This window comes from Mustela nivalis, assembly GCF_964662115.1.
Source record: "Mustela nivalis genome assembly, chromosome: 10".
In the NCBI taxonomy this organism is placed as follows: Eukaryota; Metazoa; Chordata; class Mammalia; order Carnivora; family Mustelidae; genus Mustela; species Mustela nivalis.
In genome coordinates, this window is record NC_139029.1 from 100257797 (window position 1) to 100279630 (window position 21834).

A 21834-nucleotide genomic window follows, 5' to 3' on the forward strand; every position below is an offset into this window, starting at 1 on the left:
CATTTGGAGAAGGAAATCTCAGTGTGTCTAATACAATTTTCCAACATTCAGAAGGAAATAAAACCATGAGCAAAATATAATTTTACTTGTTCCTCCAAACATCCCTAAAGAGCTTTAAATGATGATCCTGATGATAAGACAATGCAGTCCTGGCCTGGGAGAACCACTACTTCTGTTTCTTCTCCCAGGTGTCCTCATTATGGGCCTGCTCTGGGCTTTGAGCAGTGGGCCCTATCTTTGAGGAAGGAAATGACTTCTTGCCCTAGGAATAAGCTAACCCTGAGCCATTGTTTGTAATCGACTTTATTTCTGTATTTATTTGGCTCCACACTTAGAGTGGAGCCTAACATAGGGCTTGAACTTTATGACTGTGAGATCAAGACCTGAACTGAGATCAATAGTTAGATGCTTAATCCACTGAGTCACCCAGGGGTCCCTGTAATAGGCTTTATACAATCCTTGGATCAAATGGGTCTGTGAAAAGGCTGGCAGCTTCAGGCCCAGCTAGCTCCCCGTGTGATGTAGCAGGGTAGAACAGCTCCATTTCATTAGGGGAGAATTCTAGAGCTCTTCATGCCTTTGCAAATGAACCAGCATCTCATTTTATATTCACTATGCTGAGGCTGTGGTGTCTGCCTTGGTAATCCCTACTCAAAGAAGCTCATCTTTGTTTTTTTCAGACCCACCCTACGTCGCCTGCGTCCAGAAGACATGTTTGAAACATGGGTAAGAAATGAGAAACTCTTTCTGCCTTGTAGACACCACCCCAAGTGGAGTACCCCTTTGAGTTCCCAAACTTAAACCACATTTTATTTTGCTGGAGTGGATGTCTAGATGATGGAGAATTTGAAACGTGGATAACATCACGCTCACTTAAAGCCCAGTTCTCCTTGGATCTAATTTAAGCCTCTTGGGTACTACCCACAAGGCAAAACTACTCTTTGAGTTCATTTCCCACAGTCACTACTGGCTTCTGGTCACTGACTACCAGAGACCCAGGGTGACATCATGGAAGGCGCTCAGGCTGTGGAGTCATAGAGACTTGGGTTCACATCCAGAATCTGCTACCTGGTAGCTCTGCATCCTGTATCAAGTCATGTTATCTTTCTGAGCTTTAGTTAGTTTCTGCTTCTCAAATCAGGGCTTTTCGTAAGGATGAGTGGTTGCAAAACACCCAGAACCTGGGAGGTATTTGGCCAATTGATGGTAGCTGTTTTCATTAATATCAACTCAAGGCACTGGAAGATGCTGAGTCAGATTATCCCCTAGGTCTATGCCATAGACAACGTGTCAGGCAAGTCAAAATAGTATAGAAAGAAGGCCATGGAGATACAACATCCCATGCCATCCCATTCCACATCAGCTTTATATAAAATTCCATAACCATAACAACCAACACCTGTGGAGCTTCTTCAAAGCATTCCACAGTATCCTTTTACACTGAATGTTTCAAGAGTTCTAAAAAGTGAGGAAAACTCACTTTTACATGGGGAAACTGGTGATTGTACAGATTAAGTTGATTAATCAGGGATACATAAGTAATAAGCATTAGATCTTGGGACTTAAGTTTAGATCATTTGGAGCCAAATCTCATGTTCTCTTCAGTATAGTTCCCCAGAGTAAGCCATATCCCCATGAGGTGCCATTTTGTCAAGGGGGTGGGGGAGAAGAAAGGAATTAAAATGAAAGCATTTATTTATTTGGTCTTTGATTCAGAGTCTAAAATGACAGAACAGAACCATGAAGTAACTTATCACTTGATGTCTTACTGGCTGGTAACTTATTTGTATGTCTGAAGGCAGAACAAACATTTCGTAAGACCCTGAAGAGCAAGTCATCCAGTCTGGATAATCGGACTTTCGAAGAATAACCCAGCAGTAATGGCAACCTGTTTTCTTAATATTTAAACCTTTCAAAAATGTAATCTTTAAAAGGTCTTGTTACTAGATTTAAAAAGAGTGTATCAGTGTTTTAAAAATAATATTCTTTTAAAAAATATCTTTACCTTTTACTGAAAATCGTTTCACACTTACAAAAAACAATGTAAAGAATTCCATGATCTCTTGACCAGATAACCCAAATGTTAACATTTTACTTTATTTGCTTGATCACATACTTCTTGACAGATAATGGTTATAAACATTTTTTTCCCTGAATTATTTGAGAGTAGCTAGCAGACACAAATCTCCTTATACTTCAGATGTTTTCTAAAAACAGGGAATGTCTCTCAAAACCACAGTGTACTTATCAAAATCAGGAAATTAGTATAATTCTATTTCACCTATGGACCTTATTCAAACTGACCAGTGTCCCACTAATGTCCTTTATAGCACACACACAAAAAATTCCTTTTTCCTGGCCCAGGATCTGATCTTGGATCTCACACCTGAGATTTGTTGTTCTATTCTTTAGTCTTTAACCTGGTGTGAGTTCTTGGTTACCAGAATCTGCTACCTGGTCTTTCTCTGTCTTTCATGACCATTTTAAATTGAGAGTGAGTGTCACTGCTCTCTTCTGCTATGTCTCTGTTCTTAGTTCTTTTAATTTTCTTCATCCCTAAGAGAAGCCCTTCCTTCAGACCTTCTCTTAATGACACAGCTATATCACATCCCTGACACCATATGCCTTGGTGGGAGAGCTGTGTCCTGTCCCCTCCCCCTGACCACAAATACCCCTAGCCCCCCACACTGCCCAGTAGCAATGTTCCCTCTTATATATCATAGTCAGAAGTTCAGAAATTTCACTCTCTGGATTCACTGAAACTCATTCTCTGCTCTCTTTTCACTTAAGGGAAAAGAGAAGTTACTACCTTTCGCTATAATATAACTGACGGCTCATATTTTACACCATTACTATATATTCAATTGTTTTCTAATCAGGAAAGGGCTTTGTATTAAATTTAACCTGGTAGAGAAAAGGGCAACTAGACTGGTTTTCTTCTTACCTGCACACCATCATGGACTATCCATGTGACATCCGCAGGAGCTGTGACCAGACCTAACCGGAAGGAGGGCAGGATCATCTTTCCATCCTTAAAAAGGAGAAGCAGAAATCAATCTGTCAAAGGGATCTCTGGGAAGCCACTTCCCAAGTGCCTTCCCCATCTACCTTTGCCACCTAGGGAAGCATTGCTCCAAAGAGCAGCATCTTCATGGACCCCTTGGCTGCAGCAAATGAAACCACAGAAGCTGGGGGAAGGTGACCGGTTATGAACTTGGAAGTCTTTATCTTCAACACCCACTTTCCCAGACGTTGCAAAATATTTAAATAAGATAGGAAAACTAAGTCAAGCTAAAGCAACTATTGACCTTTTTCTTTCTCTCATTGTGTGGGTTTTTAAAGAGCAAACCATAAAAAACACATACTTGATTATTACTAAAGAAATTGGTGGCTAGCAATACTTGCTTTGTAAATCAAACAGCTATTTGCTTATTTAGATTCAAAGAACGTCAAGGTGGGGCAAGGTGGTCCAGACTGAGTGCCGGCTTGTCCTTCCCTTTCAACACTCTTACCTTCCAACCAGCTCTCCATCCTGGCAAGTGGTCAGAGTTCTGGGCAAAAGTCTATGGGGATGGGAGTCAGCAGTTCCTTCCAGAAAGAACCTTCTCTCTTTGTGGCAGTTACAAAGTAGTACTTCCAAAAGGGGGCCAGAAACCTCCAGATAAGCCCCTGGAACATTCCATTGCACCAGGGAGTCTGTAGTTTTAAGTGCATGTTTTTTTCTTTGCATTGCTTCAATCAAGAGAACAAACATTCAACAGAACCTGGAAGGAAACAGAGCAAAACAGCAACAGTGGTAATATACCTGGGTGGTGGGTGACTGATGTGTGGTTTCTTTTTGGTATCTCTAATACTTTCTATTTTCTTCAACTAGTGTGTAAGCTTACACATCCTTTTTTCTTTAAGTCAGTGGACATTCATAAGAACCTATTACTTTGTGCTAAGCACGGGGTTTATAAAAATGAACATTGCTATTGTGTCCTTAGAAGTTCAGGGTTGAATAAATGAAACAATCTTAAAACATATAACACCACTCCAGTATGCCCATACTATGATAGATGGATGTACAAAGTGAAAGAGAATTCAGAGTAGGGTATTCACCAAAGTATTCCTAAGTCTCCAGTTCTTTGGGGGATATGGGGCTCAGTCATTTTACATAAAACCCCCTTACCAGCTCCTTTAACTAAGAGTCACTAATCTGAGTTTGAAACATCTGCAAACCCTGCAGGGACAACAGATTCATTCTGTTGCTATTGGTGATGTCAAGGAGGAAAATTGTTTCTTCTACCCTCTTAGGTTCTGTATTAAAGGGCTGCAAATTAAACTGACAAAACACCGATGAGCATGGGCAAAAGACAGATTTAATGACCTATTTATGCAAGGGAGTTTACAAGGAAATGTGACTCAACAAAGGGCTTATATACCATCTTAATTGGAAATGGGAGAGGCAGGAGGCACTTCTGGGAGAAAAAATGACTTGTTAGAAGGTTGGGGAGAAAGGGAACTTATGGAAAAATAAACCACATCTTTGGAAAAAGAAATGGGCCCTTGGGGAATAGATGGGAGATTTGCTAGTTCTGTGATAATATCTAAGAAGAGAAATTAGAACGGTTCTTGGGTACGGGTTTATGACAATTGAGTTCTTTTGGGATTCTCTGTTTTTAGGTAGATAAGGCATTTAGGAATTCATATGCTTTCAGCCCAAAATAATTTTTGTGCCACAGTGGCTTATTCTGGACCCCTTCAGTGGGAAAGAAAAAGCACGTGGGGCCAGACAGAACGGGCTTGAATCCCAGTTATGTCACGTACCAGTTCTGTGGCGTTAGGTAAGTCACTTCAATTCTTTAAGCACTAAATAGGAATAAGACTTTCATTTGCAGTTTAGAAATGACGTACTTGTAAAGAACTGATACAAAGAACGGCAGGGGGCAGATACTATTGTGGCCATTGTAATTATCCTTGTTATTTTAAGGCATAATCCTTCTCCTCAGAGAGCTTGCCATCTGGTTGAGAAGGTAAGATTTGTGCTATTAAAAAGAGAGTTTCCAAGGCAATGTGATCCAAAGGCTAAATGGGTGATCTGGAGCAGAGGCTGTGGGGTTCAGAGAAGGCCCCGGGGAGGGGGGGTGTCTCAGTCCTATGCATGGTCAGCTTGGCTCTTCCTCCCCTGTGCACAATGGATTCTCACTGAGGAACCCTGATTTATACACTTCCCCCATGGATTCTTGCTCTGTGAGTTTATTACTGAAAATACCCGGCACCAAGCAGGCACCTACCTCTTTGCCAGTGTTCACTACAGGTTTGTGAACTGACTCTTTGATCCCTACAAAGAGACGGGTTCTTTGCCTGGATGAGAGCCCTCCATCCAGGCACCATCTTGGGTCTGGGGAGTGACAGTCACATTGTGAGCAGCCTCTTAACAAACGAATATGGATTCTTAATTCCAAAAGCAATTTCCAAATGTGTTCTAGAAGGGCACACAGAAATGAAGCCTACTTCACAGAGTTAACACTGCTCACTTCCTGCTGATGGCAGGAGACAGAGACACAGGACAGCCTAATGAGAACTGATCAGGATATTCTGTCTGGCCATAATAGCAAATGTAAAACAGTGAAACCTTGGGCTCCCCTTCTGGTTGGTGTCAGATTTGTGTAATAAACCTGCACACACACGCACACGCACACACATATATCTGTAAAATTCAATTCCCCAAAGCATCTGACCAAGCCCATGCCCACTCTCTTGTTTTTAATAATAATATTTTCCATTTAATCTCTCAGAATTTTTGGAGCTTTTGTCCATTCCAAACTCAAAGGGGAAAAATTAGCATTTAGATAGGATTGCACCAGCATTAAAATCAATTGAAATGGAAACGGGGATCATGGGAGGGTTGCATTAAAATCAATTGAAATGGAAACGGGGATCATGGGAGGGTTGAGATGCCTGGAGTTTTTTCCATAGGATGATTCTGATGTGATATCCGGGATACCCTGTGACTCCCTTTCTCTGTGTCAGCGATAATCGGTATTCACTCAGATTTGTCCCGGGTGCCTCCTTCTTAAACATCTTCCTCTCCATGTTTTTTTGGTAATCACATTGCTCACAACAGAGCCTCCTCCAAAGGAGACACAAAGAATTGATGCAAAGGAGACACAGGTGTACGGTCCTTTCTGTCGAGAACATAGAACCATGCAATGCTGTTTGCTCGCTCAGGGATGTGACGGACTCGCTGAATCCTTGGCCTTGGCCTCAGCCCCCGCAGCCACACCCACGTGTCACGTTACACCCTCAACTTTCCCTAGTCCCCAAATCCACTTTTCCCATAGCCTCCCACACTCACAGAAATGCGTTAGAGGCCCTCAGCAAAATTTGGACCTGAGCAGAAAGGACCCCAAGGTGGGAACCTGGATGCCACAGTCAGCAAGGCACCCCTTACTGACTACACAGGTTTTTCAGTAGGAGGAGTGTTCACAGAGGAGCCCTACGTTTGTATATGATTCTTGCGTGAACAGAACAGACCCACGTCTTAATTGACCTAGAAGATTCCTGTCTGCTGCCAGTCTGTGGACAGTTTCAGGATTTGTCAAGGGCATTCAGATGTTCCCATATTTGCTGGTTGCTGGTGGTGAATTCTCAAAACACAGACTGACAATTTACTGAGCTATATTCAGAGTGATTGTTGCCCTTGGAGCTCCTAATAACCAGAATCATGTTTTTCCTCCTTTTGCCTTTTGCTGCTGCTGTCCTGGACCCCACAGCCCACAGGAGTGAGGCCCATTCAGTGCTGATGTCTTGTGTGTAGTGGGTGTTCTCCTGTCTTGTGAACCCATGGATCAAGCAGCTCACATTCCGCCCAGTTGCTCATCAATATTTCCTTCCTTACTGTGCACCCCTCAGTTCCCCTGCCCCATGTCCACTACCCCAACACCTCCCCCCTTCCCATTTCCATGCCACCCTTTGTCTCTGTCCCTGACTTGTTCCTTTCTATCTCTCCACCTGGGAGTATAACTTCTGATTCTTCTCTCCTCCAGGAAGATGATCTGAATGGGATCCACATTGTGGCCTTTGCAGAGAGGAGTGACCCAGGTAGGAAACCCCCATCTGTCCCTTGACACCTTAAGCAAGATCTGACTTCTCCCCTTTGCCAGCCCTCCTTCCTTGCTCTTGCCTCAGCGCTTGTCTGCAAGTCCACTGCAAGATATTGGGCACCCCCTGGTGGTCGCCAGTTAGGTATGAGTCTGTTGTCAGTTGTGCACACAGCCAAGAGATGTAGATGGATCAGAGCCTCATTCTTTTCTGCTTGGCTCTCCAAACTAGGAAGAAGCACTGAGTACTGGAGGGATATAAAAACATCCTAGCTTTACAGGGTGTATGCGTGTGCACGCACATGTGCATGTGAGAGAGAGGGAGAGAGAAATGTCCGTCCACATTAAAAGTTTATTTAACAGTACTATGATCTAGTCTATATAAATAACGATCCTACATTTCAACTACAACCAAAGTATGCTTTGCTTTGTAAAATATGGTATGTGCTTGGGAAACTTAATAGAAAACACTCCCTCAAAGAGTGAGGCTTGGACAAAACTGGCAGTTAATTTCTAAAGTGCAAAATGACCCTATAAACGGATGAGCAGCTTTGTTTTATTTTGGAAACTGAATGACTTTTTCCTGGTCACATTCTTTTTAGCATCGGTGGAGAAGGAAGTGCAGGAAAAATCAATATTGCTGGCTGTAGAATGCTGAGTCCCTTTGGCAATGCTGTGACATAAAGGGTCCCCAAAGCATAAGTGGGCATTCTGTGGCGCATATGCAGAGACTAGGCACGATCCAGATGGCACACGTAGAAGGCAAGGAACTTCATTTAAGATGGCTCAGCAGCTGGCCTTGGGCCATGAGGTGCCTGGGCAGGGGTCGCCAAACGTGACAGCATGAGAACCAAAGCCACCTGGGGCTGATTATAACAGGACCTTCCGAAACCTGTAATTGCACAGAGCTCAGAGGCAAGTGTTAAGGCACCATCCGGTTTAGGAACCACGGCCCCAGGTACTGCAGAACTGTGGTATTTGCCTGAGACCTCTTGTACACTCACAGGGACGGACGAGGAAGCTTCAAGGAGTTGAGCAATCTGCCCAAGAGGGCACAAGGAGTTCATAGTGGGCCATGAAGGAGCCACAGGTTGTCTTGGTCCTCAGTATGTACCTGGTCCTTGTAAAGCACCTTGACACATAGTAGGTACTCAATAAACAGCTGTCGGGAGGCGATGGGATAAGCGGATGACTGACCAAGACTGAGCCCCAACACTTCAACCCCACTCCTGTTTTTGTTGTTGTTGTTGTTAATACACTATTAGCTTCCATAGTTCTTACAGACAGAAACCTAAATGCTATTATTATCATACAGTTTTTAATCTTGAGAGAGAATCCACACATGACAGTATTCACCTTTTTAAAGTGTGCGATTCGGTGGTGATTTTAGTGTATTCACACAGTTGTACACTAATCCGGAACATTTTCATCACCTCGAAAGGAAACCCCATGCCTGTTGGCGGTTCCCCCCATTTCTTCCTCCTTCCCCCCGTCCCTGGCAACCACGAATCTACTTTCTATCTCTACGGATTTGATTATCGTGGACATTCCATGTGATTAGAATTATGTAATCTGAGGCCTTTTGTGCCTGGCCCCTTTCACTTACCATAATGTGTTCAAGATTCATCAGTGTGTAGCGCACATCAGTAATTCACTTCTTTTTAGGGCCAAACAATGTTCCATTGTATCAAAACCAAATTGATGCTCTAAATTATTTGAGGGTTTCCTCCCCCCCTTTGTTTTTACTAGTTTTTGAACGCTCACTGAGGTCGTACTTTTCCCATCATTGACTTGCAGAGTTGGCAAAACTCTTTAAGGATATCTAGTCTTTGTCTGAAAAAAAAAAAAAAAAAAAAAAAGCCAGTATGGTTCCAGCATTTTCTGGCCACCCCTCTGCCCCTGCAGGGGAAAATACTGAAGGAAGCCAATTGCCCGGGGTTTATAAGCTGTAATCAAACAGAGTCAGATCCCTGGTGTTGTGTGAACAGAGAAGAAATTGCCATCAGCAGCAGCGGGCTGGCCAGACCCCAGCGGGCTTCCTCCTCCCTCTGCCTCACCTGCCCTCTTCCAGGATTGTGGGGAAGCCTGTCTGGCCCTCTGGAACAATGGAACAAAGAAGCCTCCAAGAAGTTGCTGGAACCTGTTTGACCGAGATTGCTGCTGCAATGAATCAAGCTCCTGAAACTACTTCCACCTCCTCCTTGCACAAATATCCTTGGGCCTGAAGCGGCGTCTTTCCCCAGAGGAGCCCAAGCTGGGGCTTGTTCCTGGGAAGCTGGAAGAAACGCACTGAAGGCGGGGAGGGGGGGGGCAATATGTGGGGGATCGAAGTGTATTTTTTCATCCAGGGAGGGCCTGGCCCACTCAGGGCTAGGAAAGGCTTTTCTGTGAAAGTCCTGACGCTGCAGCTAGTCAGTCATTACCCGAAGGTCACTGATGTGTGACCCGGGGCAGAGAGGCGTGGCTGTAGGACCAGGAATTTCGCTGCTGCCCAGACAGCGGTTCCTTCTATACTTTTGCTCTCGCTGGCCGACTGCCGCAACGGGACCCCTGCCCACCGGCCAAAGACAGAAGGTCATCTGTCCGGGAAGTCCATACAGCTCTCCTGAAAGAGCTAACAGTCTCGAGGAACCGTGCTGTACGGAGATGATCTCGTTGGGTCCCTAAAACCAGGCTGTGATAAATGCGTGATTATTACATCCCAGCTCAGAGGAGAAAAGTGGTCTGAGAGGTTAAAGGGCCTAGATCGCTTGCTGTGATTCAAATCCCGGCAGGCTTAATTGACCTCTGACCGTGGCCTGATGATGATGAGGCTGGTGATGATCACTTCTTGATCACTTCTTGTATGCTTACGGGCCAGAACCCTATGTGGGCGCTGCTCGTTTTATTCCCACTTTACAAATGAGGAGGCTGAGGCCAAGAACGAAGCTGAGGGCTGTCTGGCTTCCTTCACGGTGGCAAGAGGCCTCGCTGTAGACTTGAGGGCCCCTCGCAGTTACTACCCCCGGCGACCTCCTCCAGTGACCCTTCAGCCCACCCTCCTTCCTCTCTCCTGCCCTTCATCACCCCGCCACCTCACCATGAGCAAGACCCAGAGAAGTTCGGTGACTTGCTTGAAATCACACAGCTAGGGGCACAGCGGACACACGAGCTTAGATTTCTCTCCGGCTCTTCAGCACCCAGTGCAGCTGAGCCCACTACCTGTGGGACTGCCCGGCCCGAGGCTGGCTCTGAGCACGCCCAGTGATGCTGCTGCACTATTGGGGGAGGGGGGGGCAGGGAGAGCAAGAGAACGCAGCCACCTGGAAGCTTGGGAGCCAATTAAGGAAGCGACGTCAGCTGTCCTCCCTGCTGTCCACTGATGTTCCCAGATTTGGAATTCAACCGACTATCCGAGTGACCTGAGTCCCCAGGGGGCCCTTCTCTGAGCGGTTCCCACAGTGCCAGCTGTGAGCTTGCTCCCCGGGCTGCAGTGTCGCTCTCTGGGCCCTGGAAGGACGAGCCTGGGCGCTCTGCTCTTGCCCCAGGCCCTGCGCGCTGCTTGGTCTTCCTCCTCCAGGGCCTGTCCAGCTCCTGCGCTCAGGATGCCCCCGGAGCTGCTGTTTGACGGGTTTGAAAATGAGCACCTCTCCTCTGCTGCCCCCAGATGTGTCTGCAGCAGGCTGACATCTTCTTTATAACACCTGCTGAAAGGTCCGCGGAGCGGCGTTTCTACACGAGCGCATGCTGGATGGATATATCCTCTAAGGGCCCAGGGAACATTAGCACTAACAAGCTGGAAATGCAAGGACAGGCTGCTGTGTGCGCGCGTGGGTTGGCCCTGCAATGAACGTCTCCAAGCCCCGTTCCGACTGGATTGCAACCGCCTGGGGTTCTTGGAAAATGTTTCTGAGATCCGCTGTCTCAAGTAAGAGTGCTGACTGCTTATTTGAGCTTCCCAATGTAAATCTGGTTTATCAAACTTTTGGTTCTTGCTCAGTGCTAACCATGCATGTAATCTTCCCAACAACCCTGTGTATTAGGTACCATCCTTACGATCTGCCCCGATGTACAGATGAGGAAGCAGGGGTATAGGAAGTTAAACAATGTCACCAGGTCACACAGCTAATAAGTGGTGGAACTGGGATTCAAACCCAGGCTTCCAGCTCTTAGGCTGTGCTCCGAAATACCCACTTCTCTGCCAGAGCCGGCCCTGGTCTGACAGGGTTGTGACTGGCCTGGAACTGGTCCCCCAGGGCTTGGTGCAGCCTCATTCCCACCAGATCCTCCCTGCCTGGGAAGGAGGAGAGCATAATCACCGGTTTCCCCTCCCACAGAGATGGGATTCCCAGAGGCCTCTTGCTGGCCGTGGGAAACCTGGCTCCACACGAGCCCTCAGCCCTGGGTCATGGGACTTCAGGTTCCAAGTCAGTGTGGCAGGGGAGGGAGTCACGGTTCTCTCAACACCGTGTCCCTCTTCTTTATTTAGGTGGATCTCTGAGACTCCAGTCACTTAGGGACCTCGCTGACTTAACCCACCCTCCCAACACAGTAACAGTGTGGCCAGGAGGAGGAGGGTGCCCAGCAGCATGGTGGGGGGGGGGGGGGGGAGAGGGGCTCCGTCCTCCAGAGGGTTCTGCCCCGTGCTGCCTTCTTGCTTCCCTCCTATGGAAGCTTTCCCACTCCGCTCACGAATCTCAAGCACAATCTTGAGGAAGGAAGATGGCAATAGCTTTGGTAGGGATGCCAAGAACTGGGAGGGAAAGTGATTGTGGAAATGGTTCTAGACGTGCAGACCAAAGAACTGAGCTAGAATCCTGGCTCTTCCACTTGCTCCCACGTGATGCTTGGCAAGCCACGTACTCGATCTGTGTCTCAACTCCATCGTCTTTAAAATGCAAATAAGAACATCTTCCTGTGGCCATCGGGACTAGATGTGAAGATTAAAAACACTGACTAGTCCTCTAGGTTTGGTGATGAAATAATCACCAGCCCCCAAATCATGGAATAATATTTCCTCCTTTAAAAAAAAATTAGCTTTTTGAAAATATTATGGACTCTTCTTCCTGAAAGATACACGGCCACAGTTCCAAAAGGGCTCTAAGTTTAGGGTATCACTGATGAAGGAAACATCTATTTATTCAAATACATCCATTCATTAATGAAATCGTAACTGTGGACTCTTCTTGGTCTTTACACTGAATTACAAACGTGAAATATGGCTTCCTGCACCTGCCTTCCTGGTCAAAAAGGGAGAGCCCACGGTGGCTGTTTCCCTTCCCCAAGACACCTGCCTGGACACCTGTTTTCCAAAGAAACAGAAGCTCTCCCTAAGAGGAAATTGAACTTGTAACTTGCAATTTTAACAATTAAATACCTGGGAGACCAGTTCAGCTGCCTTAACTCCGCTTTCCCGGATGCAAGAGAATCCATTCCAGCAGGTCCACATCCAAGGCTGCGAGGAAAAGGGGAGAGAATGTACCAGGCTTGTGAACCTTGAATCAGGAATATCCAAGTTAGCTTAATGACTTTAAGAGAAAGGAATTAAACTTTGCTCTAATCCACATATTGGGGCAAGGTTCTCATACTCACAACTGCTGGCACAGCCACCCCTGAGGCCTTCAGTCATAGAATCATGAGCAGGGCCAGAAGGAACCGCCCCATGACATACTATCTCCTGGCGTGACTTCCTACGAGCCTGTCTTCTCTACTGTGTGGTGCTGAGACTGTATCAAACACACTGCTTATGCCCAGATCATTGTTCTTGTTACCTATGCCCTGAATGGAGAGATGAATGGCCAGGTTCCTTGTATTCAGGCAGAAAAATCCAGATCATTTAGGAATAATGGCTTAAACTCACTCTGTGCTAGGCACTGTCTCAGTGATTTAGAGGGTACTAACTCATGTAACCTACAACCACCGTATGAAATAGGTACTTTTATTATCATCATCCTAATTTATGGATGAGGGACCAAGACTTAAATAACTTGCCCAAAGTCACACTCAAAATGGCAGAACCAGGATCTGGACCAAGGTTGTTTGCCCCAATGTCGGTGTGTTTAAGTATCATTCTGGGCTGCCCCTCCCACTCCGTTCTGTTCTTGAAAATATCCAGGAATGCAGAAAGATTATGTCCATTATGGAATTCATCATCTCAAAAGTCGAAAAGCTGTGCTTGGATCTAGATGAGGTTTCTCCTGCTTTAATGTCAGCCTCATTTATTGATGTGTTTTGTGAATGTTTTTTGAGTTTTCCTTACTCCTCTGTGGACTTAAAAACCTTTTGTATTCCTAAAATTAAGCACTAAGCGAAAAATTTGACTTTTCTTGTTTACATAAAAAAAGCTGCCACCCTTTTAAGTTTTCTAGCAGAACCCATTTTTTATTCCTTCTATCTTTTCATTTTTATCTCCAAACTTGCTCTAGCATGTAGAGTAGAAAAGATTCTATATGCAGCATTTCTTCTCATTAGTTCCAACGTTCTGTGCAGTTTTCTATCAGAAACCTACCATGCTTTCTTGCGTGTTCAGCTATAGTACTCATGATGCCTTTGTCCCTCTACAATATGGTGCCTAGATGGCTTCTCCCCTCCCTTTATTCACGTCTGTCTTTTGATCCTCAGATGTACTTTCTACGTGAATCAGGGTCCGTGTCTTTGAATTTTAGCCTCTTTGTGAATTTCTGATTTATCAAGTTCACTTTTGCATTTGGTTCTCACCTTCTAGAATACTTCCTTCTGGTTCTTGAAAGTAGTCATGGAAAGTGTTTTGGAGAATTTCCCATTGTGGTCTGTGTATTATGATACACAGATTCCCTGTTTGGACACAGTTCTATGCCCAGGGAAGGAGGAGCTATAAGGTTCAGAGAGCAGGGGCCAGTGGAACTCTGGAGGGGCTTGACCTTCTCAGCCACTCCTACAGGAGGCAGGAGTAATATCCTCCAACCCCATCTCCACCCAATTCCCACAAAGATAGTGAACTCTAAAGCCTGTGGCCTTATTCACTCCAGGTGTCTGCCATACCTGGTTACTAGTGATACACAGTCTTCCCTCGCTCTCCCAACATTCTCATTATGTTGCTTTGCTTTTACAAAATATCCACATTAGTATCTGTTTTTGCTGATGAAAAGAAGTCCCAAGAGGATTTTTTATTTTATGACATGTTATTGCTTCTTCACTTTACAACATTTCGGTTCTTAGGAATGTTCTACTTTTGGATATCGGGGGAAACCTGCAATTCTGCAATAGATGGAAAAATCACGCAGGCAGAGCACAGCTCCGCAGGAAGGGGCTGTGGCCTCTTCTCTCCCGCCAGTACCTCTGCTTTCCAGGTAGCAAGGCCGAGGGGGCCCAGTCTGGATCTTACAGTTAGTAGTCGGGAGTTAGCAACATTGAAAGTGATTACACCCACTCAAAGCAGAAGTGCCAAAAATGGCATACATTTCACCTGGAATGTATAGGCGATGAGGAAGTGCAGAGAAAACCCTTACCCAGAGGCGCCAAGTAGCCAAACAAAGGCTAAAGCTCCTGGGAAGAGAAGAGACTTGTTAAACAGAAGGGCTCAAAGTGGCTGGGACCTCAGGCAAAAGAAGAAACATTTACAAAGAAAAAGCAGTTGCCAGAGGGAATTCCGAGACAGGTGGGGGAAGTTGCTGGTAGAGAAAGTGTACATTTCAGGTCACATGTTCAACCAGGCCAGAGATATAACTTTGCTGTCTAGATTCAAACCTGTATTGTACCCAGTGGGAACTGTGTCTGGTCATGGGTGGCCCCCCAACCTCACCTCACCATCCCGAGAGGTCTGGTGTCTCGCGGTTTCCCAGACGTAGACAGGTGGGGGATACATCTAGATGGAGAAGGCTGTGGGTCCGTGTGGCCTCTAGCTCTTGTTCCCACCACTGGTCCTGTCCATCCCAGCCGTGGCTTTGTGCATCTTCAGAGCCACAGAGAACTGGTGGGGCCTCCTGGCAGACTTTTCTGCCCTCATGCTGCCGCACCAAGGGGTTCTGCAAAAGATTTGGAGGCCTCTCCATTTCCCAGAGTTTCATTCCGAAACACTGCATGAGTGCCCTATGCTCTGAGATCCCCTGGAGCTGGACTTTCTTCGTGTGGACACACATGCACGTGCGCACCCTGGCTCGCAATCTGTGCGCACGCATGCGCCTCCACATACACACGGGTGCGGTGCTTCTTCTCAGGGACTTTCCAGAATCTTTGTTTCTAGCTGGGAGTGGGGTGGGGATGCTGAGGGTTTAGGGTGTGCTTTCTCTTACTAAACGTTCTTCCAAAACTTGTTTATGGTATAAACTTTATGCTACCAGTCCTTAAAGGTTTAGGCTCTAATTTTTTTTAATTAAAAAAAAATTTGTGTTCTTGAGGCTCACAGGGCTTGTCTCTGCTTTTCTTATGAATCATTCCTCCCCTGGGGGCCATAAATGCTGCTGCTTGAAGAGAGGGAGGGCAGAGCATACCAGGAAATGGTGAGAGAGGGAGGGGAACCCCATTTACTATCTCAAAGCTATGAAACCAGCTGTAAATCAGAAGCTTCGTTTGAAGGTTTTACAGATTCCAGGTTGCAGAAGACTAAGGGTCCAGGCTACATGTTCTTGGTCTGTAGAACTCTGAGTGATAGCAAATTGTTGGTTTCAAGAGAAGGAACAGAGCACTGAGGACCAGGCAGGGGTTCTTCTGATCTGATCAGCAAATGGAACCCAGCTTTAAGAATCATCCACTTCCCTGTGAAATTCTAATATTTTTTATTTAAAGTTTTTATTGTTTCCTTTGAGTAAGCTGCTTTGTGGCTGAAGTTCCCTGACTCACTTTGTAGAATAATCCTATAATTGAGGGTATGCACCAAATGCCCTAAGAAACTCTCGTGGAAAGACCACACTCCTGGCTCCACATGCTGGAAGCCATTTATGTACAGGGGTTACTCAGACTTCTCGAATCCTGCTTCAGATGGCTACGAGTTCCTGGAAATCCTGAAACAGGTTGCCAGGGACAACACCGACAACCCTGACCTGAGCATTGTGTGGATCGACCCGGATGACTTTCCTCTGGTGAGTGGCTCAGCCCTGGGCACTGGCCTTGGTCACCTTCATAGTCTCGAGTGTGTGTTGGGTGTGAGACCCAGAAGCATGAAGGAGGGTGTGCACTAGGAGGAGCATGTGCAGAAACACAGTGTGACCACTCCTATCTTGTGTGGAAGACCTTGGCAACATGGTGGGACACCATGGACCTTCATACTGGGCGCTAGCACTGACATGGTTAGACCCACCATTCTCACTCCCTGGAGACCAGGGATCTGAGCCACCCACATGAGTGAGCTGGGTGAAATTCTTCTACTAGAACTTCCATTCCTGTCCCCCATCCCACCACCTCCCTGTTACAGCCTCTTTCATGTTTTTGGGTGGGTACCATCATTCATAGGCAACCCGAGTTGCTAAGTCATAAAAATTAGACTTGACCATTTTGCATAGGATGAAGAACTTCATGGAGAGCAGGAGCAGCCTCTCAGAGAGCAGAGACGCTATCTTGTTCATTGTGTTCTCCCAGGTCCTAGCATGTTGAATGTGTAAGAAAGTTAAGGTCCAGACTCTTGCTAGTGTCAGTGATCAATGGTCAGAAAGCCTTTATTATACTTAATTTTAAAGGGAATAAACAGGAGTCCAGTGGTGATGACAATGGATGTAGCCAATATACTGTATGCCTGGAAGTATAGTAAATTCTTTGCAGGCACCATCTCATTGAACCTTCCTATCAACCCTGTGAGGCAGAGACCGTCATAATCCCCATCTGACAGATGAAAACAAAGCTACTAGGTGGGAGATGAGATATCACAACCAGATCTGTCTGATGCCAAAGATTTGTCTACTACTCAGTCAATAGACTTTAGGTAGAGCTAACTGCTGGTAATCAGAACATGTTTAGTTATCATTAGGTTTAAATGATATAATTCTTCTGGGAATTATTGTTTGGTGCATAGGACCTGACTGATCATATCATGATTAAATAGTCAAATTGGGGCAGTTGAATGATTTCAAGGGTTCTGAAAACCAGTCTTACTTACAGAATAAGACAGAGACAGAGACTTTCATGATATCTGATGATATCATGGAAGTAATTCTTAGGTGATTGTAACAAAGTCATGGCCTCATAAGACCCTAAATACTGTAACTTTTTAGAAAAGATGTTATTTATTTGAGAGAGAGAGTTCACATGGGCAGGAAGAGGGGCAGAGGGAGAAGCAGACTCCCAGCTGAGCAGGAAGCCTGATGTGGGGCTCGATCCCAGGACCCTGGGATCATGACCTGAGCCGGAGGCAGACGTTTAACTGACTGAGCCACCCAGGTACCCCTAGTATAACTTTTTCGTTAGCCTCTGCCTGGCTATATTTTGAGTTTCTCTGGACTGTTCTGTTGTGTAAGCTTGCAGATGGTCTGCAGTTGTCCCAACCTGCTCTGTATGTTTGTTTGCCTTGGTGTTTGCAAGGGAAAAATCTCCAGACTGTTTGGATATCCAGGTTCCTGACCATCCCCGCTCCCCATCAGGCCACTTATTTGCGTTGGAGACTTTCTGCCACTGAACATTTATTTGCATTGTCTTAGCCCCATAGCCCCGACTCCTTTAGCCCTGTCCCAGTCAGGGATTAGTCCCTGCAGATCCCAAGCCTGGTGAACGAAAAAGCCCTCCCTTTACTTGCATGACACTTCTTGTCTCCACCACCACGCCCTCCCCCACCATCTTGTGGATCTGAGTAGTGCAAGGTAAGGGATTTTTAAATGGGACATTGAAAGAGAAGTGAAGGAAAATGGCTCCCTGACCACTCATGAAGTATAAAAGAGCCACGGTCATTTGGGAATTGACATTGGGCCATCTCTGTAATATTCTTCCTTACAGCTGTAGAAGCTTTTATAGTACATGTCTTCATAGTTGGTGTTATGACCTCTTTTTTTCCCCACACTTATTTAAAGTGTTTGAGGGCTGAGGCCAAGGCTTCAATTTCTGAAGTGCCCACAGCTGTCTTGGAAACCTTAAAGCAATGGTGACCGATGAAGGGATGGCAGGTGGGTCCAGCCACAAAATGTGGCTTTGACAGGGAATGCCCTCTGCCTGCTGTCTAATCTCATTTTTTGTTGTTTCAGCTCATTGCCTATTGGGAAAAGACTTTCAAGATTGATCTATTCAAGCCACAGATTGGGGTGGTGAATGTGACAGATGTGAGTATACCCTGGTCACTGCTAACCTGTCCTGTTTTCTGCCATGCAGCCCAGACTGTGACCCCATGGATAGGAGTCTAGCCTCCCCTGAAATGAGCAGGACCCTTGGCCTTGCCCAAGCTCCGTGTGTCCCCAGCCTAATCTCTGAGCCTGTCTCAATCTATGGCTTCAGGACTGGGCACTTCCTGGGAAATGCATGGGCACATTTCCTTTATGGGGCCAGCCCATCCTGTTTGACTGACTCTTTGGAACTTTCTACCCAAGAATTTTCACCAACTTCCCACCCTCTATTTTCTCCTAAGGCCCAACAACAAACTATTCTTACACAAAGGAACCCACATGTGAAGCTGCCATTGTGATAGCAGGTGATGGAGGGGGCTGGGGGCGGGGGGCAGGAGGAGGAACATGAATGAGGTGGAGGCCACCCCTCACCAGGCAGACAGCTGCAACCGAGGGTGGAAGAAGCTGGTGTGTAGTATGCTGGCAGATCGTGGGGAATTTTGAACCTCAGTCTTGACTGCTGATACAACTCCATCATAACAAAACAGAAGGGAAGACAAATACAACAGATAATGAGGAAATAAATAATGGACAGAAAGAGATGGTCACAGAGAAGTCATTAGAGGCATAATTATTTGTGGTGGGAATGCTTGTGAGTGGGGGTCAGTTAGCAATGTCCTGTTATCCTGTTGGTGGACGTTTGGTCCCCTGGGGGATTCTACATTTGTTTATTCTGTACACTGCTTTTTAAATTAATAATAATAATTAATACTGTCAAAAATTTACTCCAGTTAAAACATTTATAAATGGAACATTTGAAATATATATGGTGAAAAGCAAGAGTATTTCCCACTCCCTGACCTCTTTCTTAGTCCCATTTCCTGAGGGAAACATGGGTGATAGTTTCATGGCTAGCCTACCGGAAGCATCACGTACATGTTTGTCATTATTATTACATAGGTATCTTGTAGATACGGTCATGAAATCAGAAGGAAAAAACAGTGCAAATATAGTTCTGATTCATAATAATACTTGATTTCGATACCCCTGGGAACTGTTCCAATCTGAGCTACCTCGCCTGCCACCCCCAGCACTTTCCAGACCTAATGGCGGGGATCCGGAGGGCAGGCAGTTTAGGGTGGGACGGGGACTCTGCCAGGCAGTGCCGCTGATCTGCTTCAGGGTGAGGGGGTAAGGCAGAAGATAGGAAAGATGGCATTTCAAAGAGGGATGGGGTGGAAGCAGCTACCAGTCCTGGTATGCTGGGCCTGGCTTATTCCCCTGCCAACCCTCCAAGCCTCACCTCCATACCTGCTCTCCTTCCCCAGAGACCTCTGTGGGCACATTACACACACACACACACACACACACACTGGAATGCACGCTTCCTTTGACATCGCACAAGCAGGCTGCTACACACAGCATTCTGCATCCAGGCATTCCCATGAAACCATGTGCACATGTTCCGGATGACATGGCCCGGCTGCTTGGAATCCTCTGGTCTGGCTGGTCCTTCCATCACTCACTCACTCACTCTGTCCCTCACTGCAGGCTGACAGTGTCTGGATGGAGATCCCTGATGACGATGACCTGCCCACAGCCGAGGAGCTGGAGGACTGGATTGAAGATGTGCTTTCTGGAAAGATAAACACGGAAGATGATGACAATGAAGATGGAGATGATGGCGGTGACGATGAGGATGAGGACGACGATGATGGTGATAATTCTGATGAGGAGTCTAATGATGACAGTGATGATGATGATGAGTAGCTCTGACTCCAGCTGGTGGATGGAAGCACAATCATAGCTGCCCACTGCCCTGCGGATAGCCCCGGGGGGCGGCAAGCAGCCCTGGCCCCCTCCCACCAGCACCTTCCCCCTTTTCCTATCTCTTTTCCCACCCCCTTCTTATTGGGAGCTGTACCGTTCAACGAATGCCTCTAAAACCAGTGATCCCACTCAGCAGGGACAAGTGGGGAATTATTCCCATGTGGACTGTCTGATTGTCTTGGAAAAGCTCTCGTTCTTTGCCTGACCACCCATGGTCATGGCAGTGCCGGAACCTGGCGGTCCGGGGACAGCAATCCCCTGACACCTTGACTCAAGTTTACTTGTTGTCTTTGATGGAACAGTAACAGAATTGACAGCTGAAAAACTCAAAGCATAGAGTGATCTCACAGTCAGAGCCCAGGGAGACCCATGATTAATCCATTTAGCCCCTGTGCCTAGCACATCAGTGACAATCCTTTCTTAAGGCAAGAGGTTCCCTCCTAGGAGAGGCTCAGCCTTAGAAGCAAGTTTCTAAATCAGGTTCTCTTGGCTCTATTAAACTGATTATGTCAAGTGTGTGTCACACCATTATGAACTCAGATCCAAGTGTTTGGACAGCTATTGGGAGGCCTTGAAACACATGGGTACAGATGTCCCAGTCATTTTTGGTATGTTGGGATATGGGATGAGAGGTTGGTTTGCTTTCCGAACTTCGCTTTAATGACAAGTCTCACATGATTGGCAAGGGGGTGGGGGAACTGGAAGGATGAAATGTTTTCAGTTTTTCCTGCTGGGTTCATACCCCTGATTGAGTCAGTTGGCTTCCTAGCCTGAGCTGGGATCTGGGCACCCTTTTCTGTTGCTGTGAGTGAGTCCTCCTATTGGGAGGGGAAGTTGGTTTATCCAGAGGTCAGTTAATGCCCCATTTGTCAACCCTCCCACACTTGAGTGGGACAATAGCTAGAGTTCATAACGGTGGCCTGAGGCACTGAGAAAACCCCAAAGTGCCTTCCAAACTATCTAGAGGTTACCTTGTGCTTGTAGTTTTAGCCTTAAGTGTGCATTTATCATGTTCTAATTTATTTTCAATATCTTAACACATGTGTAAGACACTGTGCAAATTCTTTGGAAATAGAGTAATCCTTTTATGGAATAGTAGCCAATTAACTGTCATTAAACTTATACTTTGAAAATACTGAGACTATCTTAAAAATCCTCACTTGGTTTTTCTGATCCTGTCATTCTATCTTGGTTCCTGTTCTACCTCTCTGTTCCTTCTTTGTTTTCCTTTCTGGCCCCTCTTCCCCTTCCTGCCCTTTAAATGATAGTGTGTCATAGTATCTCTCAACCCTAACATTCTTCCATGTCCATCAGCTACCACTTGTGTATGATGGCCTCCAAACTGGGTCTCTAACCTTGACCACTCTCTTAGTTTTAGACCCACCATTCATCTTGGTTCCGAGGGTGCACAAGCAATTCAAACAATAGAGCAAAACCCCAATTCACTACCTTCTGCCCTCAATTCTCCTCCTCTAAATGGTGTCCCAGATTGGAAGAGTGATATCACCACGTATCCACTTGTCTAGGCAACCACAAGGGGCATTTTACACATACCCCCGGTCATGGAAATTGTCCTTTAAGTTGTAGTACATATTTACTTGTCTGTCCTTTCGCTAAATTGTAGGCTTCTTGGAGGCAAGGAATTAACTTACTTTGTATCCTCAGCAGCTAGCACTCTGTCCAGCACAAAGTGGATGCTCATTTATTGAACTGATGGATGAATA

General features: G+C 46.0%; 1 protein-coding gene across 1 annotated transcript in view; it reads left to right on the forward strand.

Moving 5' to 3' along the window:
• The window catches only part of CASQ2 (calsequestrin 2), a 60632-nt gene extending 39387 nt beyond the window's left edge, over positions 1-21245 (forward strand). Inside the window, exons 7-11 of the mRNA XM_082688821.1 lie at positions 681-726; positions 7032-7086; positions 16020-16120; positions 18206-18280; positions 19832-21245. Of these exons, the coding sequence (XP_082544947.1) occupies positions 681-726; positions 7032-7086; positions 16020-16120; positions 18206-18280; positions 19832-20050 (496 nt within the window). The 3' untranslated portion in view covers positions 20051-21245. The remainder of the gene's footprint in view (positions 1-680; positions 727-7031; positions 7087-16019; positions 16121-18205; positions 18281-19831) is intronic.
• The last annotated feature ends 589 nt before the right edge of the window (positions 21246-21834 follow it).